The 22,331-nt window shown below is 39.6% G+C and overlaps 1 protein-coding gene across 4 annotated transcripts in view; it reads right to left on the bottom strand.

Moving 5' to 3' along the window:
* Positions 1-244: 244 nt before the first annotated feature.
* The window catches only part of MCTP2 (multiple C2 and transmembrane domain containing 2), a 119,485-nt gene continuing 97,398 nt past the window's right edge, over positions 245-22,331 (bottom strand). For all 4 annotated transcript variants that reach the window (XM_051796688.1, XM_051796686.1, XM_051796690.1 and 1 more), the window contains 5 exons: positions 19,979-20,020; positions 9,762-9,871; positions 7,282-7,391; positions 4,775-4,872; positions 245-2,541 (listed from right to left, as the gene is read on the bottom strand). In XM_051796688.1, the coding sequence (XP_051652648.1) occupies positions 2,473-2,541; positions 4,775-4,872; positions 7,282-7,391; positions 9,762-9,871; positions 19,979-20,020 (429 nt within the window). In that variant the 3' untranslated portion in view covers positions 245-2,472. The remainder of the gene's footprint in view (positions 2,542-4,774; positions 4,873-7,281; positions 7,392-9,761; positions 9,872-19,978; positions 20,021-22,331) is intronic.

Raw genomic sequence — 22,331 nt, 5'->3', positions numbered from 1 at the left:
AAAAAAAAGGAAAAATTAAAAAATAAAATTAAAAAAAAAAAGTGACCCTGTCTCCTGAACAGAAATAAGCTCCACGTGGAAAAATCTTAGGAAAAAACTCAACAAATCTATTAAAGTATGAATCCCACTTTCTGAATAAATAAGCAATTTTTCCTGCAGTTGAATGTTTTCACTCAAATAAACCATCAGATCTCACATGCCTGCTTAAATATGTCTGACTTTGGTCCTTACAAAATGACAAGACTTCAGTTTGATAAACCAGATGATAGTTTTAAGCGAGACAATGAGGCATTGTTTACAGAGAAGATTGAGAAACTGGTTTAACAAAAGGGTTCCGTGGACATCTATTGTATGTACAAGAAGGAGATTTACTGGAGATTTTGTAATTTCTACAAGGCTCTTTCCAACCAGCTTCATTAAGTTGAAGTAAATCAAATCATGCAGAGATCTGGCTCAGCCAGAGAGACATGCCGGGAAAGATACAAAATGAAGAAGAACAGACGCAGATGATAAGCTTTAGAATCTTTGGCATTTTTCATAAACATTTTCAAGGTTTTTCAATCTGTATATTCACCCATTTTCCCACACACTCTCTCCTATAAATACATTATACATGTACTCTTTATACACAACTCTGTATACACATGGGTACACAAGCACACGTGCAAACAAAGAGGCATTTTTGTGGCTTTTTAAACCAGGATAATCTTTCTTCTATCCTTCCATTTGCAGCTACACACACTTTGCATGAGCAAAATACATTCTTTATCCAATCAAGTATATGAAAATGTGCCTGTCCTTATTCAAAGGCACAGTGGGACTTTGAAAAATAAACTTACGAAAAATTACTGAATCTGGTAAATAATCCAGTGGAAGATACTCTGCTGTTAGTTTTCCTTCTTCAAATTCATGCAACAGGCCCACAGAACCACACACAACTCCATTTGGATCACCCACCCATTTATTAGGTGACTTCCAAATTAATTTTTTGGTAAAAAGAAACCTGTCTCTAAGGTTTCTTTATTTCTTTGTTCTGTGAACTACCACAGGGGATGCTGGTGGTAGCCCCTGGCTAGGAATAAGAAGAAAACTCCAGCTCTTGTGCTAGCAGTGACTTCTTGCAGTGGCAAGTCACTCCCACAATGTCCTACAGCACCTAAAGGACCAAGGGCTACAATATCACCAAAATTAAGCAGGTTTACATATGATTCTGTGTTTTAGTTACCCCAGTCAAACAATCTGAATAATGCTGGTTATGTGAAATATATAAAGCAAAAGCACAATAGTTAAAAGACTGGTAAGCAAGCAAGAAATCACATTCTCCTCAGAACAGAATAAGGGGTCCTTTCTTCTGTCTTTGCTCAGTTTCCATATGACTTCACTTTCTGGTCCTCTCCTTGTGAACCACCAGGAAAGACTACAAGAAGACATCAGTGGTTGACCAAAGCCTGCAGACTATTGCACAACCACATCTTTGGGCACAGGGTTCTCTTTCTGCACAAGTACTTATTTCTTTAAGGCTATAAAGTGTTTTTTTCTCTTGGATCTGTAGTGTTGACCCCTCTGGATTTAGACAGGAAAACAACAGCAATGCTGAAATTATCTGATGAGATGGAATTATAAAAGGCAAGTCAACAGAGTCTTTTCAGGTCAGTGAGTTAGCCTTTTCCACAGTCTCTTAATCCTTTCACGGCATAAGGTTTTCATGCATCCATTGCCAGCAATGGATCTCTGATGATTCCAGTATCCAAACAGTTAACCACAGGGTGGGCTTTAAAAGAAAAAAAAAAAAAAAAAAGAGGGGAAAAAAAAAGGAAAAAGAAAAACCCACAAGTGCTGGATGAAATATTGAGATACTGTTGGAGCTCCTAGCTCTTTCTGCTAATTATGATAAAAAACTTTCTAAAATGTACACTGCTTGAACAGAAGATGGGTATCAAAGACTCGTTAATTCAGAGCTTAAACCTTTCTAGGCACAGTGATTTAACTCAGAAAAGAATAGCTTTCATATCTTAATGTAAATCTGTTGGATATGTTAAAAACTGGTTCAGAGCATCTCCTCACATCAGCTCAGCTGATCTGCTACACTAAGCGGAATTATCTCTTCCTACATAAAACAGGGAGTGCTGCCACATCCAGCCTTGTCTCTGCAATCAAAGGGAAAAAGAAAAAAGAAAAATAAAAGGTGCAGTTGCACCATCCTCTCCCATTCTCCTCCTCCCCACCCCACAAGCTAATTTATACACTCCACCTTGCTCTTTTTCGGGTTATGACTCCATGCCAAAAAGACATCCCAAAAAAGAAACCCAGGATAGGTGTTTATCAAAAAACACATCTTCAAAAAAAAAAAAAAAGCCTGTGGCAGTGATTCTAGTATTATTGTTCTGAAGCTAGAAGGAGGGGAGGGTTGCAGCTTGTGTGCACATGCGTGTGGATGGAGGGAGATGCTGCATTCCGAAATCCCGCTGCATCCTAGAGCGCACTCCGCTTCCTCCTAATGGGACTGGAGCTGCTGTATGGTTTCAATTCAGCATGCTGCACCTGTAAAAACAAATAGACATGACGTTTGCAGTTAGGTAACTCTAGCTCACTACAGTGTGTGTTAATGGCTCCCTGAGGACAAACCAAGGGAAACTAAGGAAGGTTCAAAAGTAATGAATCATTTTCCAAACACAGGAACATGGGGGATTAATTGCAGGAAGGATTTGAGAAGTCATGCATCATTTCTTGAAACAAAAATATTAAAAGCAGATTTTTCTAATGAGATACATGGGGTTCTACCTGATTTCAGCAACGTAGGGTAGATCTTTTGGGTTTGTTTTGGTTTGGGAGTTGTTTTTCTTATCTCTCTGGCATTAACCTATAAGTTTAATAAACTTCTCTCAGGAGTTTCAATTCAAGTGGATCCCAATAGACAGTAAGATGACAGTTTTCAAAACCATACACAGACCTTGGGAGGTTGATGTACTTAATCATTTCCAAAAAAGGAAAGTATTCTCCCAAATAGAACCTGGGCAAAGCTACCTCCACCTTCCAAAACGAATTCATATACAATATAATGGTTAAAACACATGTGATAAACTGCAAAGGATTGTGTAATCTCCAAATTGTCTGTTGTGGTAGAGAAAAGTATTCCCATTGAAATCATGGGGAAACTTTGGCTGAACATGCCATCTTTTTTACCCCTTTTCTGTCTTTTGTCCAACACATGTGGGTTGTAAATGGTAAATGTACAGACAGAAGTACTTTCTAACTCATTGCAGTACCCCAGTGAAATGCTGATGCATTGATAGCATGTAAAACAAAGCAGGGGCTTTGGAGCTTCCATGGATGACTTTTCACTAGAGTGTGGCTGTCACTTGGCCTCACTATTTTTAGCACTAGTAGAAAACTCCAAGGTTTGTCCTATCTGAGGAACTTTCATCATTCCTCCCATAGAAAGTGGTTATCATTTTCCTTGGAGAGCTCAAAGGATCCCAAAATGATAGAAACCACTCAAGGAAATGTTATAAATGTAAATGTTAAATAAAGCATAAATAGAAAAGCAGCTTATCTTTAAACATAAACACTTAAAGGGCATATGCAAACCATCACTGCAAATCCAGTGGCCTCTACAAGAGCAATGACAAAAAACAAAACTACACTGAAGCCTAACGTCTCTATGATTGTTCCTGTTTAGCATTTTTCCTCCCACCAGCCTATGGTGAGATTTCTTTCCAGTTATTAGTGCTGCCACCAACCGATCTGGTGGCCTCTTGAGATAAATGTCACCAGAAGCTTTTCCCAACCTTGTTTCTACCAGATGCCTTGACACTGCCTGTGAGCAATTATATTTCTGTCTCCAACAGCATAAAGTCACCATACATGAGATTATGATTCCCTTATTCCCACCGAGGAGCATCTCACAGGGAAAGTGCCACAATTCACAGAGAAAAGTACAATGTCAGTGGGATCCAGGGCATCAGGATCAGGGCCTGAGGACACAGACTCCAGTTGATTAAAACAAAAGAAAGAATCCTTTATATCGTGTGGCTTCATTACCCAGCAAGACTATTTTCCCTCCTCCAAGAGAAATAAACAGATCTTGACATTCTAAAGGACTTATTGTTCAAATAATTTCTAGGAAGACAGGCGAGATTACTGAAGACACTGTTGCTGTTTCAAAGAATAGGAGAAGAGACAAGACTTGACTGAAATTCAGGGAGGATAGATTCTGGTTAGATTAAAACTTATAATTCCATAATGGCAGAAGATTGATCTGATCAACTGCAGAGAATTTTATACACATTTCAAGGTTTTCTTTAAAGAAAAAGATGAGCAGGGCATTGTCCAAAGGAGGCTTGGAGCTCAAGCACAAAGTCACAGAAATAATTCCCCCCATTCCTCCCCCTACCTTGAGAAAAGGGAGAATTCAGCAAATCCTTTTGGATGGTTATCTCTATCAAAGAGACTATTTTTCTCCTCCCTCCATACCAATACCGGAGCAGAAAGGTGACGAAAACCATAGTTCAGTAACCACGCTGAGTGATTTTCCAGATCATTTTTTAAGTAGGTCTTTTCAGGATAATTTTTCTGCAATCATTTTATCCTTCTGACAAAGGATTTTGGCTCTCCTCTCTTCTAACGCCCTCTCTCCCCCCTCCCTTTGTGGATTTTCCCCCATTCCTTATCTCCCTTATTCAAAAGTGCATTGCCATTGTATTCCCAAGCGGAGCGCTCGGCCGCTCTCACTGTCACTCGTGGCCTCCGTTGGCAGTGGCCATTCATTACTTACCTTTTGAACATCAGATGGTACCCTGGAGAGGAAATCTAGTAGCTCATTATTGTCGATGGCGTAGGGATTTCTAAGCTTCTTAGTAAATTTATTTATGCCTAGGAAGAAAAGGAAAAAAAAATACAGGCAAACAAAATAATGCAACCCCTCTGTACTCTCCCCCTCTAAGTTGTTCAGGCAAGGTGAAAAAGGGAAGAGGGATTCACAAGTAAAAATTAGTGTGAAAACAGTGCCTTAAAGCCACACAACATGTTCCCTGTCACGTGGAATCATCTGCAAGTGCCTCCTGGAGGACGGAGAGGGCATTATTGATAAAGGTATTTCTCTGCTTTGGGCATCATCTGTTGCCAACAAGGTGGTGAAAAGAGATTGCAGCATGAATTCTTTCTGGGGGATATTCTGGGAGAGAATACACACGTTTACAAACAAGACTGCTGTTAAATCTGCTGTCCTAGATGACCAAATATATCGCCTCTCCTCTTGCCCAGGCAACTGGAGGACTCTGAAAATAACTAGGCAGGGAAAGGTCTTTTTTTCCTTCCATTTCTACTCAAAATGAAAGCTTCCTTTCCCCATCATGTCTCAGAGCTTATCCCCTCTTTGCAGAGCCATATTTGACAAGTTGACCATATTATGATGCTGTGGGAAACTCTAAAAACTTTTCACAAGGTTTACTTTATTTTGATCATTGTGTGAATAATTTGGCTTGCTAACTGCAGCAACTGTGCTCCCCATCTCCATGGACTTAGTTAAGCTTCAGCTGTCAGAGGTGATCCCTAGTCTGGACAGTAGATCTATGGGAGTCTAATGTTCATATTATTGTGGAGTTCATGAGCTCTTCTCTTGCCTTGCATGAGGTCTTCTTCTAGGTGAAGAAAATCAGCTAATCCATTTTAAAGAATAGCAAAAAATTCAAATGTTGGTTGTCTCTGAGGATCATAATACAGCATGCAATTCCATCATGCCCCTGTCCAAAATCTCATAGCGGTTTCCCTGAAAGTGATTTTGAATGTGGAGGCTGCTCCAGCCTTCTCCTCTCCCTGAAATGTACCTGCTTCACATCCAAGATTCAGCTTTTAAGCCACATACTTGTAGCAAAATGACAACACAATTTTCTGTGTACCTGATTTTTAAAAAACAGAAAATACCATAAGGTCTTTTGAGGCCTTGCCACAGGGTAGTTGTTTAACATGTATCATATTTGAAGGCCCTGTCACTCTAGATGATGTTGAACGGATGTATAGTTTTCATGTACCCACCATGTCTTCCACACAAGAACAGCAATATTTTGTTACTGAACTTTTTACTCCCAGCAATTTCTCTCCTTTCCTTTTGCCCTTTCTTTTGTTTGATTTAATGCTTTATTTGTTTTTTGTTGGCTGCTGTTGCTGCCCAGGAGTGGTTTTTTTTACTGCCACCTTCTCATTCCCTCCCTTTTCTACATCCAGGAGAGCCAAGACAGCTGCAGATGGCTCAGCCCTGGGGGGGTGACAGGAGGTCCCTACAACCCAGAGCCACACTAGGGTCAAGCTTCCACAGGTCAGTGGGGATTACCTGCACAATATTCTCAACCATTTTACCTCAAGGTTGAGATAAAAGTCACTACCCTAAATAAGACAGGAGGCCATTTGGAGATGTAGAAAGTCTTCAAGCAGCTGGAATCACAGAATGGTTTGGGTTGGAAGGGATCTTAAAGACCTACTCAATCCAACATCCCTGCCACAGGCAGGGATACCTTCCACTAGACCGGGTTCATCCAAGCCCCATCCAACCTGGCCTTGAACACTTCCAGGGACTGTGCATCCACCCCTTATACTAGTGACTCATCACCATCATAGTTTTTTCCTAATATCTAATCTAAACCCACCCTCTTTCAGTTTAAAGCCATTCCCCCTTGTCCTGTGACTACATGCCCTTGAATGCCACCTCCTTTAGCAAAAGATGATCTTATACTTCTTCATAACACCATTGGGAAAGTTTTAATTTTTAAAAGCTCCTCTTTTACTTCATGGTGTATCTTCATACAAATGCTTTCTGACCCATGACAAAAGGAGATGCTCAGGGTCTCCCACTGGGTTCTGGGCACACTGCCTGTTCTGATTGCAGGGATATTCAGACCCAAAAGGCTCCTGGGGTCCAGGTCTACGTGGTCCAGCTCTGAAAACACTTCTTGTCCACTTCCTACCATTTCCCAGCTGGGGGGCTACAGCACCAGGAAGCTAATTACTTTCTTGCAGAAGAATAATAACACTGAAAGTAGCTTATCTAGGCTAATGCTCTTCTTGCAGTGCTGTTGGAAACTTATAAAGAACCCTAAGAAAAGCAAATTATCGGATAACCAAGGGGGGAGAAATGGTAATTTTAAGAAGTTCATAACATCTTTATTCACCTCTAAGCAACAGTACTTCTTTGTCTGTGTAACAGGTTGTTTAAAGCTTGTTTGATTTCATTCTGTAGACATATATTGTATTTAATCTCATATAAATGAGACACAGTGGAGTACTTACCCCAGATTAAAATTATGTACCTCAGTGGTATAAAATACAAAATAACTGTTGCTGCTGCCAGGACCAAGCAGGCCAGGACAGAGAGGAAAGGCACCGTCCAGTTGAATGTGCTGTAAGGAAAAAAACAAACAATCCTTCTCAACATTTCTGTTCTTGGACACTGTTTGTACTCTGCTACCCAATAATAATTTAATGACCTCTTTGCAGTGGTTGGCACTGTCAGATATGCCATAAATTGCAGACACTTTGGAAGGTGGATAAGCAGATTCCTACATCTGGATGTTATAATGGATTAAGGGAGATATCTGAGAGGCAGATATCACGATAAGGAAAGAGAAAAGGAGCCCAGGGGAGCTCAGTGAAGTTGTTAGGCTTGTAAGTGAGTTGTTTTTGTTTTTTCTCCTACGTGTCGCACTTGTTTCACATCTCTGCTCACCAGTCAGCTCTTCATTATTCATGGGTGGATTATCTGATCTGCAGACAGAGCCATCAGAGCTGGCTCCACCGGGCCACAGTGGAGATGACATGAGATGTGTGTCAGTGCACGACTCAAACGTGGCAGGTAGCCAGAGTCAACCCTGATGGTAACTTGGAATGGATCAATTATGATGCTAAACTTTGAAAGAGCAGTTAGAGTAATTCCTCTGTATAGCATTAGGGAATAATGTTTTATATAAATCTCTCTTTATATACATAAATTTGCTTCTATTTCTTTAAATTTTCAACAATTCCTTACTACACTGTATACAGGAGGCTGGCCTGAGTAAGCTGTAATATTCTAGCAGCAGTCCAAGCTTCTGCATTCCAACAATCTGCATCAGATTTCTCCCAAGGGAAGCACTCTTGAGAGGCTCAGTTACTAAAGTATTTCAGACTTTTACAACATTGTAGTGAAAAACAGGACTTTATTTCACTCTGACCTCTCATCTGTAAGTCAATGACAAACTTAAGGTGAGCAGCTACTGCTAACATACCTTTGAAGTTACTTTGTCCCTCCATGCCCTTATAAGACATAACCCTATGGCATGCAACAAATATTGAGATACCTGGACTACAATAATGCCAGTTATTCCACAGTTACATTGACTTTAGTCCAGTTAGATGGATTTACAGATCTGGGCATCTCTGTTTCTCACAATCTGCCTGCTAACTTCATCACATCACAATGACGGGGAGTAGGAAGAAGAGAGAATGAACGTGGACCACTGATCAGGCTATAAAATAAGACAAACTTCCCTTGACAGATAAAATTAATAGGACGCTACAAGAATTACTTTTAAGCTTCAACAGACGTATTAAATATTAAGTAAAGATAGGTGGGAGAGGACCCATCATCATCAATCAAGTAGCTTAAGCAAAAAAAAAAAAAATAGCAAAATAGCTCAATTCAGAGAAAACTCCCTATGATTGTGTAACTGGAGTGACAGACGGAAACTGCAGCACAATTCAGTCTGTCACTTACAAAAAAACTTTGATAGCAATTTTTTAATGGTACATCACTGTTGAGTTACAACAGAATTCTTCTGAAATTACATCGGGCCTCCACATTAATACCCAATGTGTTCTTTAAGACCATTGTTACCAAAATGAATACAAGAATTAATAGTGTTTAAGTGCTCTGAGCCTTCCTGCCATGCAGCTGGGCAGAACAGTGCCCTGTTCATAGACTGGAATACATCTTTGGGCCATTTCCACCCCAGCTGGGGTGTCCGGCATGGAACCACAGCACATGCGTTTGCTGTATTTTTAGCTTGAACCCAGCTCCTCATTAAAGTGTGGCTCGATCACAAACCATCACTTTGTGTTCAAAACAGAAAACAATGTGGGTCAATTAAGCTCCAGTAGATTGAGTTATAAAAGTTTGTGTGTGTTTGTGTGTGGGATTTTTTCTCTTTTTTTAGGCTCTTCACCTCCCTCCGTTTTAAGGTCAGTAATACACTGTGTGCCTCCCCTTGCAACGAGACCCTGAAAACCCCCTTTGGGTTTCCTTGTGGCACCAGCAGGAAGCAGACAGCTCAAAATGGCAAAGAGAAAAAGAACATCAACGCATTGGCCAGAGACATAAGTGACTGGTAACCCCTGCAGCCAGGTCTGGACACGGAGGGCGTGGGAAAAGCAACCATCAGTTCCTACCTACTTTCTGTGATGAGAGTGAAAAGAAATGCCTGATGCTTCTGTGCCCACATCTTCAAGAAGTATCTATGTCATTCATGACTCCCTACTCCATCACAAACAAATAAGACCAGAAATTTAGGCAAATGTGGAAGGTATCAGTAAAGCACTTGGCTTCACCTCTTCTCTAGGCTTTGAAAAGGTTTTTGGAATAAATGACTGTAAGAGAAGCAGCAGTGGTGGGACTGGTGAGGATAACCTGCTGCACCTTGAAGTCATTTTTGGAGCAAGGCATTCGTTCCACCTTAGTCCTCCTGGTTCTGCTTCACTGCAAATCACAGTTAAGCAATAAAAAATTTATTACTTACTTTTTAATCCTCTCTCCAAACGATGCTATTTCTTCTAGGATGCTTTGAACAGCTATGATGATCTCTTGGACCATGTGGATTCTGTCAATTAGCCCTTTTTTCTCAGATTCCTAACACATAAAAAACAAAACAGAAAACCAAAACTTTTTTTTAATATATTCAGTATTTGCGCGGATGTTCAAAGATATGTGAACAAAGTAAGATTCCCAGAACTGTTATTGTATCCATGAACTCAAGTATGTCACTGAAGGAAGGAAAGAACACACACTCAGGGTTTATCACATACAATTAACATTATTTTTTAATCGTATGTAATATAGATGGAAAATATAGATCCCTATTTTCTTCCTTTTCCTCAACACATGGGTAGAGGTTTCTTCACCTTCCAATGCAAATCAACTGCAGAATCTCAACCAGGACTTCCCTGAAGAACTTCAGTTTCACCCCAAAGCAGAAGAGGTGTTGAGCACTCCCAATGTGCAGTGCTGGTTGCTCAGTGCTCCTCAAGAACAAGAATATTCTTGTGCAGAACTTCTGAATATCACTTTTCTGGGCTTTCTGGGCTCCCCACAGCCATGCTGTTTTGTGTATATAAATTAGCAGCAAGATAGTGAATGCAATATTTTTTGAACATTCTGTATACAGAGACTTATTCTTTTACTGGAAAAAAAAAAAGAATCAAAGGAAGAAATGTCCTTTTCCCTTCACAGTGGCCATCTCACAACTTTGTTTCTTACTGCTTATTTTAGGCAACAACATTACAGGACATTACTACCCAACTGCAGAAATAAAAAGGAAGCACAGAATGAATTAAAAATCAAAATGACTTAAATCAGGCTTGAAAATCAGTATACAATTATCAGCATTCAGCATTTCTTTGCCAGCAATCTAACACACATACAGGCATGCAAATTGGTGTGGTTGCAGATATTCTAGTGAGAAATCAGCAAAACATTCACTTATTACAAAACGCAGAGTCCTGGACACTGATTTTACATCACTTTTAGACACTCAAAAATCAGGCCAATTTAGCAAAAATAAGACATTTTAAGCTGTGCTTTAACCAACTGGTTCCCAGAGAGGGGAGGTGATGGTAAAAAGCATTTTGTATCCATGTTCTCCATGGTCCTTACCAGTCAGGGTAGCGGAAAGGGTGGGTGGGGACGAGCGAGGGCCAGAGACGTGTGGATCAACACGGCTGCAATTCTGCCTCTGTGTTGTCATCCACATTATATGTCCATGCAGGAGAAGGTCAGAGGCTACTTAGAGTCACACAGCACCACAGAGGTGATGGCTCTTGCTCCAGCCTTTTGGCACTACCGTGATGGGAGAAGGTTTGTGTGTGCCTGACACAGAGCACCACACTCCAGCATGTGCTGGAATAACCTCTGACCCATCCTTGGATGCTGAGAAAGAGAGGCATGGGAGTATAGCTCTTATAACACTTGGAATTACTTACTGCCCATTTCTCTCCCCAGTAATTTTTGATTTTAAAAAGCCAGCCAAAACCACCATGGAGTTATCAAGCTCCAGACATTTGAATATTTGCCTTTAGGTTGCAAGTGAGTGCACAATGAATAGAAGCAGCTTTTTAAATAATCACACATTTGGGTGTGAAAATGAGTATTTTTACATTAATAAAACAACCAACAAAAATGAAACCCTTGGGGTGTGAAATAACCCCAGAACAAAATAAATAAATAAATAGTCAGTTTATGTGAAAATAGCACAAAAAAGTCATTTTCACACAGCTCCAGTTATAACCTCGTTAGGCTCAAATGTAAATGACACATTGGAATTATATTTAACTATTCACTCACTGGAGTGGTACAGTGGTCCCTCTGCCACAGTTGGTTTTTTTTTCCACCAAACTTGGAAGTAAAAGTTGGAGAACAGTTCATGGAAAACCAGACAGTGGGAATTTCATTCTGTCCAAATTCAGACAGAGGGGTAAAGAAACCACTTAAATAAAGTGATATTGCAGGGCAAGCCTACTCTTGCTACCCCGAGCTGCAAGGCAGATCATCTGTCAGCTCTATCTGCATCATGCTGACTTCATTTACACATCTTCGATTGAGCTTAGAGATGTGGTGATAACGCAGTTTAACCAACACAACACAACTTCTGCTGCAGCCATGAAGCAGAGTAGGAAAATAAAACATGAACTACCAGCTCCAAAGATTATAATGACAACTGCATGCCTGTGCTTACCTGGCGTGCAAGTTAAAATCACCCCTAGACAGGGATGGTTTCAACTTCTAATATAAAATGTGACCAACCAATGTAAAGGCAGAGACAAACTGAGATTAGAAAGCCTTGTAAATAAAATCAGTTATTAAGAGTAAAATAGGCTGCAACTGTCCTTGCAGTATGCACTACAGTGTATGTGCATAATCATTTAAAAATCCTGGGAATTTGTCAATGTTTCTTTGTTATTATTGTTTTGCTCTAGAAACCTGCAGACTAAATACATCTACAGGATTATTAGGTCACTGATTAAGCAAGAGAGAGCAGACAAATGAAGTACAGCAAATGGGATTTTTCAAATTATTTAGATTTTGGAGTGTTGTTTATGCTTTCTGAAGTCAGCACCTCACAAAGCACTGTCAGAAGTAGTAGGAGTCCATCAGGATGACAGTCACTGGCCCCTATTTATTAGGAAATGGGCAACTGTCACAGAGAAAGCTATATTTGGACACTACCATATTTGTGGAAGATGAAAAAAGTAATCCTAAATACATCTTCCATTAAATGGACTTTCCCATCTGTGCAAGATCCCACCACTCAGATAATTTTTCTCCAGCCTCTTCAAGTATCATTCCTTTCTGCTTTCTTTTGAACTCAATATATTGTGCTGCTTGAAAACAGGATTTGGATATCCATGGTTCAAAATCACAGCTCAGAAGCTTATGCTTGAATTGAAAACAAAATATCCTTTCCGTTTCTGGCAATTTTTCCCTAAAACTAGTCGCGAAAATTCCATTCCTTCAAGGCCTTTCTCTTCTTTATTTCTTAGCTGATTACAGTACTGTGGGTAGACCAAAACTAGTCTTCGGCCTTTGGGAAAGAATTAACTCCATCAAAATGAATTTACAACTGAGAATTAATTATATAATCAGTGTGCTGCTTCAAATCTTCCTTGCATATCCTGATTTAAGAAACCTTCATTTCTACATTAATTGCCTGAACAAAACCACAAAAGGGGGTTTACAAAAGATTAAGCATGTCAGGGGAAGAAAAATAAAACAACACCAACCAAGACCCAGCAATTTCATAAATTAAGTCTTTTGTGTCCAGCTAATGCACATCAACTTAAACTCGTAAATGAAGACACCAAACCTCTGCCATACTGGAAGTGGTTTCTAGATTTTCCTGTTTCTGAAATATGTAACACTTTAAGAGGGGCATGTAAACACACTCAAAGGGTTACCACAGCTCTGTGATCTTCCCTCCAGGGAAGGAACTTATGCAGCTCCCAGACATTCAGGGACAGTTGCAAAAGAAACCTTCACGCGACCTAAACACTGAGGTACTTCCAATGCTGAAGAGTTTTAAAGAGTGGGAATATGTGGTAGGCCAGGAGAGGACAACCCCAGCACAAGAGTAGCAGTTCACAACTGGGGAGCTACAATGGTCAGAGCTGGGCTTGCAAGGGAAAATCATACAACTTGTGGAGGAAGAGACTGAAGGCAAAATTCTTCAGTCGTCTGCTCTGGAACAAAGACCAAATACTGCCCATTGCTGCTTCTTCTGCAGCCAAGCATCCATTACAGAGTTGAAAGCTTCGATGGTGGAGATCCCCTAACTTCTTTTGATCATTTGTTTCAATGATTAATAGCTTTCATCTTTACAGAAAGCTGCTTCCTATTTTTTAAATCTATCCTGCAGATATTTTTCCTCTGGATATATCCAAACCAGTAAGCAGTGCTCCAAACACATAGACAATTTTTACTCTCTAAGGGTATTTCTGATGTATACTGCAAATATCATATGCACACAACTAAAAGTTAGGCTTGAAGCCACGAGTAAGTTCTAAATTCTTGCTCACTTGGATTTCATATAAAACACTCGCAGAAAAATCTTGCATGCAACTTTCAAACAAGTGGTATTCATCAGCAGATTTTTGGCGTGCCAAGGGAAACTCAATATATAAAGCTGAGGAACATTTGGGGGCAAAGATGAGGAAAAGGGGAGGAGAAAACATAAATAGGGATTAATGCAAAAGGAAGAAGAAAACAGGATACAGCCAACTGAGTCAGGAATGAAAATCATAAATATCTTCAGAGATTGAAAGAATTACTCTGCCGAGCCCTGGGCTGGCCTAACTTTTGGGATTAGCTTTCTTACAGTAGCTGTCTCATTATGCTACTGCTGCAAGCACATTACAGCAATGTTTTACCAGGATTTATCTGACATACCAGTTATTAATTCCTCATTGTATTAGCAACGAACAGGATTGATGGAAAGTGAAAAGAAAGGAAAACAGCTCAGACACGCATTGCTTTTTGCTCCACTATTATTCTGCTTTAAAAAAAAAACAACAAAAAACCAAAACAAAACAAAAAACAACAAAACAAAACATGCTGTATTTATTTAGAGAAAAGCAGAGTTAGCCAAAGTTGGATTTAATTTGCAACTTGCTCTGTGCTAGACTACAAAACTCTGACCTTACCGGTGTCCAGAAAAACCTGTGCCAAACAACAGCTTAAGGCCAAAATACTCGTCCATGAAGAACTTCTGAAACCAGAAAGATTTTATTGGGTATAAACAGCAGACCACTGGCCTCTATTGTCTGCAGGGAACACTCCACTAACAGCTCCAGTCTAGCAGCAGAATGAAGCTCTTGTGGGAGGTGGTAGCCATGGAGTGACAGACAGTCTCTTGGTAGCTAAAATGAATTCCAGGCAGAGCTTTGAAAACAGTCACCACAGCAACCTTGAACTGGATCCTGCCTTCGGTGGGAGCCAAAGGCGGCTGAAATGAACCCAGCAATCTGCCTTGCTGAGTCACTGTCTTGCCCTGTGCTGCAATGTCTGCTGCCTGTCGAGGGGAGCTGCTCGGCACTTCCAGGAGGACGGGTACCCGGAGAGGATGGCTGCCAAACTCTGAGCAATTGCCTCGTGCAGTCCTGAAACTGTGCATCACAGGATCTTTTTGTTTATTAACACCATGCTGCAAATGTGCCTGCCTGTGGAAATTTAGCGAATCTGAGTGTACTTGAAATAATTACCAAATAGAGGAAATGCAACACATACAGGTCAATTTATGCTCTCAGTTAAAAAGGTGTGAAATCTGGAATAATTCCACCAGAGCCAATAGAATCACTTCAGACTGGTATGAAGGAAAGCAGCATTGGTCTTAAAAGGACAGATTTTAAAAGCAATAGCACATGATCCTACAGCTAAGGCTGGGCAACACTGCCTATAGGGCAGAAGATGACCACTTCATGTCTCGCTTAGCCATGCTTACACTTTCTTTGTTTACATTAGATGAATTTCATCTGTGCACAGGAGACCAGCAAAAAGTCTCCTAAGCCAAACCCAAGAAAAATGTTATGTGAAAAGCCTTAGATCATAACTCTGTTGCTTTCTCTTTGCACAGGCGTGAAATGCAGGGGCTTTAAGAAGCATTATCTGTACTTGCTCACGTTTTCAGAGACATGTAAAGTAACTCACAGTCCAGTGGCATTGCTACAAGTTTTAAAGCAATACTGGCATTCACAACAGAATAAAACACCATTCAGGTGAGGAACATGTGCGTGGGAAGCAAAGGGAATCAATCCTGAATGGAGATAAAAAGTCATCAGTCACCTTTGATTTAAAAAAGGGAAGGGGAAAGAAAACAAGTTCTGTCAAAATAAGTGCTTTCTCCTGGAAATACATGAGACTTAAGAACAATCACATGGTGATTTGACTTAAACTACCGGATCATCATCTATAATCTAGATAATGACCTTTAGCAATTTGGGGTACAGGGGAAAGACAGATCTATTCATACATCTGGCCTATTCAAAATAAAATTTAATATTTTAAATAGTTGGAATTTTTAAGGGACAAGGACTCCCTGAGGTTTATGTGCTCAGTCCAGTGACCTGTCTACTGCTAACTTAATATTTCTCCAGAGAGTCAGAGAAGTTACAGAGTTGGTTCACCTACCTCTAGGTAGGTAATGCTCCCTAAGAGGGAGAATTTTAGACTGCCACAGGGCTGTTAAGGCTTCTTTCTGAGGAGAGACATACCACAGTGCCCAGGATGTCTAAAAGTCCTCTGCAAGCTCTTCCTTTCAACTCTGCTACCCCATCACCTGTGAATGAGTGGGTCATGATGCTGATACAAGAACCGTGCCAATTTATGGGATGCCTGTGGATAAGAACAGTCCTAGACAATGATGCAGTGCAAATAAGGTATAACAAGAGACCATTTATCTTCCAGAGACCATTTATCTTCCAGTTTCTTGAACACAGGAGGCTCCCAAGGAAAGACAAAGCACAGTCCGAGCAACCCCTGCACTGGGTCTTTTTAGGACACGATCTTGCCCAAAATTTTGTGGAGAAGGTGGATGATCCTTGTCAGTCTGAACATACCCTGTGTATCACAGGGTATTTTCAAGTCCTTACAATCATTTCTCTTCAGCAATTTTAATGGGAGATGTTGAAATATTATATTGCGATTGTTGCATTGAAGAGAAAAAGAAAAACTAATGAAATTATTTATACTTCCAGGGAAGAAAACAATGAGATGATATTGTCTTGAATGACCTTTCCTAAGTATGGGGATATAGCATCTTACACAATAGAGTCTTGGTTCATGTTTCAATTACTGACCTTTACTGTGGAGAAAATTAATGCAATTTTCATCGTAATCCACCCGTACAAATAAGATCCATACGGAAGGTTTCCACATGCTGAATCTAACTCAAATGGAAAATGTCAGCTGTTTGCTACTGGATGAATTTGACTTTAATTTGTTCGGCTGGAGTCCTTTTGAATTCTGTTCATAAAACTTTGTATATCTTTGTTACCTATTTTTGACAGAATTTCCTACATTATAAAATTGGATTTTTATTCTTTGGTTATTTTACCCACTTCTGTTTGTTTCCAATACATAAGATACTAAACCTTCCTTGGAAGTTGCCAAATAACTTGGCTTAACGCCACGGTATCATTTGATCCTTCCCTGTTACATCCCACTAGCCAAGCAGGGCTACATTGGCTCACCACAGGATAGAAACCCTCCAAAAAAAAAAAAAAAAAAGCCCACACAGGAACTACTGAGAAGACTCCAAGACTTTTTCCAGTCAAGTGCTATGACACACTCATTCACAGCAGAACTGTCTGCTCTTGAAGCTCTACAGTCATTATCAAAACCAGAAAATAAAATAAAATAAATAGAAATGGTCAACAATTAGCTGCATGTAAGCTGCATGTAACTTGTCTATACCTTCTTACTGGCAGGCAAAAGATGTTTCAGTGATGTAATTTTAAAACAATCCTTACTCAGGCAGCCTGACAGAGCCCAGAGCCGACAGGACACAGCCTGAACTCTGTGTCCAAGATGGCACAAATCCGAGAAGGCATTTATCCACCGAAGAGCTGTGCCAAAGGGACAGCGCTCTCCTATCTTTTACAGTCCTCCATGCTGGTATGTGGGGAGGGCAAAGGGAGAAAGGACGGGGGAGTTGGCAATTAAGCCCTATCATTTAAGACAGATAGTTTAGGTGCAGGGAGTTAATCTGCTCTTGGGTTTTTGAACTAAGTGTCTGTGTATTTTTAATTTGTAAACAGTTCATCTCTTAGAGGGTGTGTTACAATTCCCAGAAGCACGGTCTGTTATGTCTAACAGGCAGCAGAACCCAGAAGGGCTCTGTGTGTGCGTATTTTGATACAGCACGATGATAGGAAACAGAAACAGTGACCTCCTATACCACAACCCAACTAGCAGATTTCAACTCTGGGAGCTCTTGTATTAGGGAGGGGAAAAAAATATACAGACTTCTTTTTAAAGTATAGTTGTCTGTTTAAATGTTGACATTGCCATGAGATAATGTCATGAAATTACATTTTTCTTACACTCCCCAAAGAGCACTGGCCACCCTCAGACTTGGAAAAGTCACTTAGAATAACCTAATGTACTTAAAGATGCAAGTCATCAGAGTGCAAGCATGGTCCACCACTGCTGCACAGGGGATACACACAGGGCAGAATGAAAGCATGGGACATATGCAGTGGCTGGAAATTGTCTCTTCTGGCAACTCTGTGTCAGAATTCCATAGACCTGTAACACCAGTACAACAATTAATATGAATTATGAATTATTATTACTGAAATGTCGGGATGTAAAGGGTTACCTTGATGAGAAAGCCTGCTGGCATCTACTGTGAGTAGTTTAAGCCAGTGCTACCAGCTCAAGAGTCTCATGAAATGGAGACAGAGGCAACACTGATTACAAAATGGCAGGGCCAAATCAAATCATCAACAGCTCAACACTGACTCTCAGGAGTTTCCCCAAACCTACCTACTTAGTTAGAAGAAACCAAGAAAGAGAATTACAGTGAAGTTGTTTGGGGGGAGGCAAAACTGTAAAGTCATTAAATCCATATTTAAGCAACCCAACTGTATATACAGAGAGAACCAAAGTCACGGGAGTTAAATCTAGGGTAAACATAACCTAGAATATTTTATCATTGCAGCAATGAATCTCTTGCACAGCACAGGAAACAGAGGATTATACACCTACTTAATACATTTTTACTTCTCTATTCCCACCTCAGCACTTCCAAGTGAAAAAGAGGAATATTAAAATAGAAGAAAGTAAATGGGATTGTTCCAGCGAATAAGTTACACCTTTAGGCATCACACAAATAATATGCAGAGGGTCAATATTTACAGGTGTCTAGCACTGTATAGAAATTACACCCACTAAATAGAAATTATTGACTTTTAGAGATACACACTATTCCTTTGAAAAAGAGGCAGCTTTCATTTAGCAACTTCTGATGAGTTCCAGATATTGGTCCATTCAGTTGACGAATTTTACGACGCAAAGAGTAAATTATAAATGAGAACATTTAGACAATTATTGTGTGTTGCAAGAAACCTGTAATTCAACTAGATTGCCTAAAGTTCACTTTATAACTTTGACGGATTTCTGGTTGCTCATTAAAATATAACCACCACAGAGGATCAAGTTAAATTTAAATAACTATTCCCATCAATTAGTCTGCTGAGCTTCAATTCTAGGGTCTGTGACTGAGAAGAGTTAAGGTGCACTTGCCTGCTGTGGTATTGATTTACTTCTCAATGATCAACAATTTCACTGTAACACTTTTAAAATACAGAATATTCAAGAAGAGTCTTATTAACTTTGTATGCAATTTTAAAGTTTCACATCGCCTTGTGAACATTTTCTTCCTAACAGCTAATGTTCCTTTGCATGCTGTTGCTCGTTAAATAATTCCTCACCTTTTAGCTTTAAAGTATTTATAGATTATCAGATCCTCCTTCACTTACTTACGTTTTTTCAAGCTGTATACATTAAGTTCTCTTAATCTTTCTTCATATGTCATGCCCTCTAATCCTTTTATCATTTGTCACTGTGGTTTGATAAACTTGGAAAAAAATCCAATGAATTTTTCACAGTGAGAAGAATGAGTAAGTACGTTCCAATAAAATAAAAAACAGGCCTTGCCAATTCCAATTCTTTCCACATTTCAGCCGATGAACTAAAACTCTTTTTTTCCCAGGCTCTGAAAGAAACGTTGAGAAAATTCTAACCAGTCCCCCACAAATCACACTAATTCTGGCCTACTGGAGTGGAAATGCCAAATCATTTCGGGAAAGCCACTAGCACAGAATGTCATCCAACACTCGGAGGCAATGGGGGATTTTACACACTCGTGTATGTCTTTGCACCTCGTGCACCCATACACACACCTCTTGGTGCACATACATGAACATGTGCCCATTACAAGGTCAAGTACAAACTGGAGCTGCTCAGATTCAATTAATGTTCAGAGGTCTCATGGAGGCAATACCACTATGGAAGGTTACACAAACCAGTCTTCTCCTACTTTCAAATTTGCCAAACAGCAAACTGCTGACAACTGTCTTCCCACTTAATACAGATAATAAATGAAGATCTCATGGAGACAAGATGGTGGGTTTGTGCTCTCCCACGTTCCTTCTGATACTACCCAACATAATCATGAGATATGCTTACCTTATCATCTTCATCTTCATCTTCATCCAAGCCCATAAGCTCCTGCAGAAGCAGATGTCCATATTACAAAACATTACATTTATTTTTCAGCAACAGGCAATGTTCAAAAAGCTTATGATACTCCCACAACATTTCATTATACAATTTTCTCCCACTTCTACTGAAAGTCATTTAAAAAACTCACCACTTTCACCTTTCAGAAATAATGTTTTGTATTCAAGGACCTTTTTTTTTTTTTGTGTGTGATATTCTGAACAAAGCATGCAATACCCTATACAAATTTTAAGCCTAAATAAAGCACTCATGGCTGTGTCCAGTAATTCGAAGGCAACAGGCTTTCAAATTCATTGCCAACTTTTACTGTCTGTAAACAGCTTTGTACTTAAGTCTTGCAAATGAACCAGAAGGTATGTCAAGGCTGAGGACTCTATACTCAACTTGTTCCATCCTCTCTGCTACAATGACTGCTCCCTCCCTTTAAGGCCATTACTGAAACATTAGACTTTAGAAAACACATCAGTATGAACATAATCAATCTCACGAATCATAGTCAGATTTCTATGCAGCATTATTTCCTCCCTTTAACTTCTATGCTGACAGGTAGGGGAGAAAACAAAAGACTTGGCTAAGGCTTGGAATTAGGAGCACTTGGCTTTCAATTCAGGTATTTAATAAACTGAGTCTCTAACAGGATCCTCCAGGTTTTTCTTGGTTATTTAATAGCTACATTTGAATCTGTGTACTACAAGTTTAAATACAGCAAACATGCAAAGAATGTGAGGAATCACAATAAAAAAGATGTTTTGAATTTGGGTTTTCTTGGGGGGTTGGGTGTTTCTGTTTGGGTTTTTTTTTCTTTCTTTTTTTCCCCCTGAAAAGCAGTTTCATCTAGTATGTAAAAAGTACTGGGAGCTGAGATACCCAGATGTACTCTTTGGCTCTCTGGAATACCCTGAGCAGCCGAATTAACACTGATCATGGTTTAAATTTCTACAGAAGCTCCCCATCTGTAAATCATAAACCATTTTTACCAATAATCACAAATTTAGTCTCTTGGCAACTGGATCAGGAGTACAAGGTTAATACTGTTATTCACATTTTATAGCACAGAAATCAGAGAGAATTTAAGGTTCACTTTTGCAAAGACTGTTGCTTGCATTCCTCTATATACACAAAAAGTGTGTGCTAGCACACAAAAACCAAGGGCAGTGAACATGTAGCCAAGGGCTTAAGAAGCAAAAGATAAATAAATGGCTATGTAAAAATCATTGGTATTTTGAAGAAAACCTTATCTCATCTGCACGACAGATGTGACCAGGGGTAGCACCTGATTGTCTATTTTTGACCTACAGATGGTTAGAATCATAGACACACATAAAAAAGAAATCAGGTAATATTAAAGGCACTTTGACTACTTGTTCCATATGATCTCAATCCTGCAAAGCACTTTGGCAGATGTGTGATTTTGCTTATGCAAAATGCACCCCTGAATTTCACGGCACTGCATTGCTTACAGAGTGTGTGACAGGAAGAGAGCCAAATTTCTGATGGACCTTCCTTGAGTATTATTACAATTAGCTGTATTTTTAGAGTATCCTTTTTGTAGTATCCACCTAAATGATCCTCTGCTCAATTTTTCTACTTTCTGTGAGACTGACCTCACCTGAACATGCAACAAACTCACTACAGGATGAGTGAGGGCGCTGGAAGGCATTCTCTGTGTATTTTTTTCTGGGTAAGTTATTATTGTTATTTTTTTATTGGTTTTTGTATTAAAACCAAAACCAGCTGTTTGCCTGGGATTCTACCACATGGGGAGTTATTTTCTTGATGAAATCAAGTAGTCACTGAAGACACACAGTATCTTTTTGTGTTATTCTGGACGTGGCTGAAACTGGAGAAAAGAATTTCTTTTACCATGTTTTCAAATTAAACGTCTCCCGGTCTGGATAATGCAACTTCCCCTATTTTCTAAGAATCTTTCCACTAGGGAATGGATGAAAACTGAACTAGGAGCAACTTTTCTCACTAAAACTAACAGAGCAGTTACTGACTTTTTAAATTCTACAATATTATGTCTTTGTATAAAATCCACTTGACTTGTTCAGGTAAAGGTACCAATGTCAATCATCTTTTTATCAAAAGTTGGAAGCTACACTTTGGCCTCCATTTCATTACTGTATTTATTTCACTTTTAAAAACAGAACATTATGGACATTCATGAATTTAGGCTCATTCCTAGCTGTAATTACCATTGTTGTATGAGTAAAGACAATGGTCAACATCAAACAGCATTTCATACCCCAAGAGTAGCACTTTGGTATTTTGTGATTATTTTCTGCATTTAAAATCT

The sequence above is a fragment of the Manacus candei genome, unplaced genomic scaffold (assembly GCF_025592945.1).
Source record: "Manacus candei isolate 608988 ecotype Guabito, Panama unplaced genomic scaffold, ASM2559294v1 h1tg000046l, whole genome shotgun sequence".
NCBI classification, from domain to species: Eukaryota; Metazoa; Chordata; class Aves; order Passeriformes; family Pipridae; genus Manacus; species Manacus candei.
Note: the sequence above shows the minus strand (reverse complement) of the source record. Positions and strands in the feature narration are given on the sequence as shown.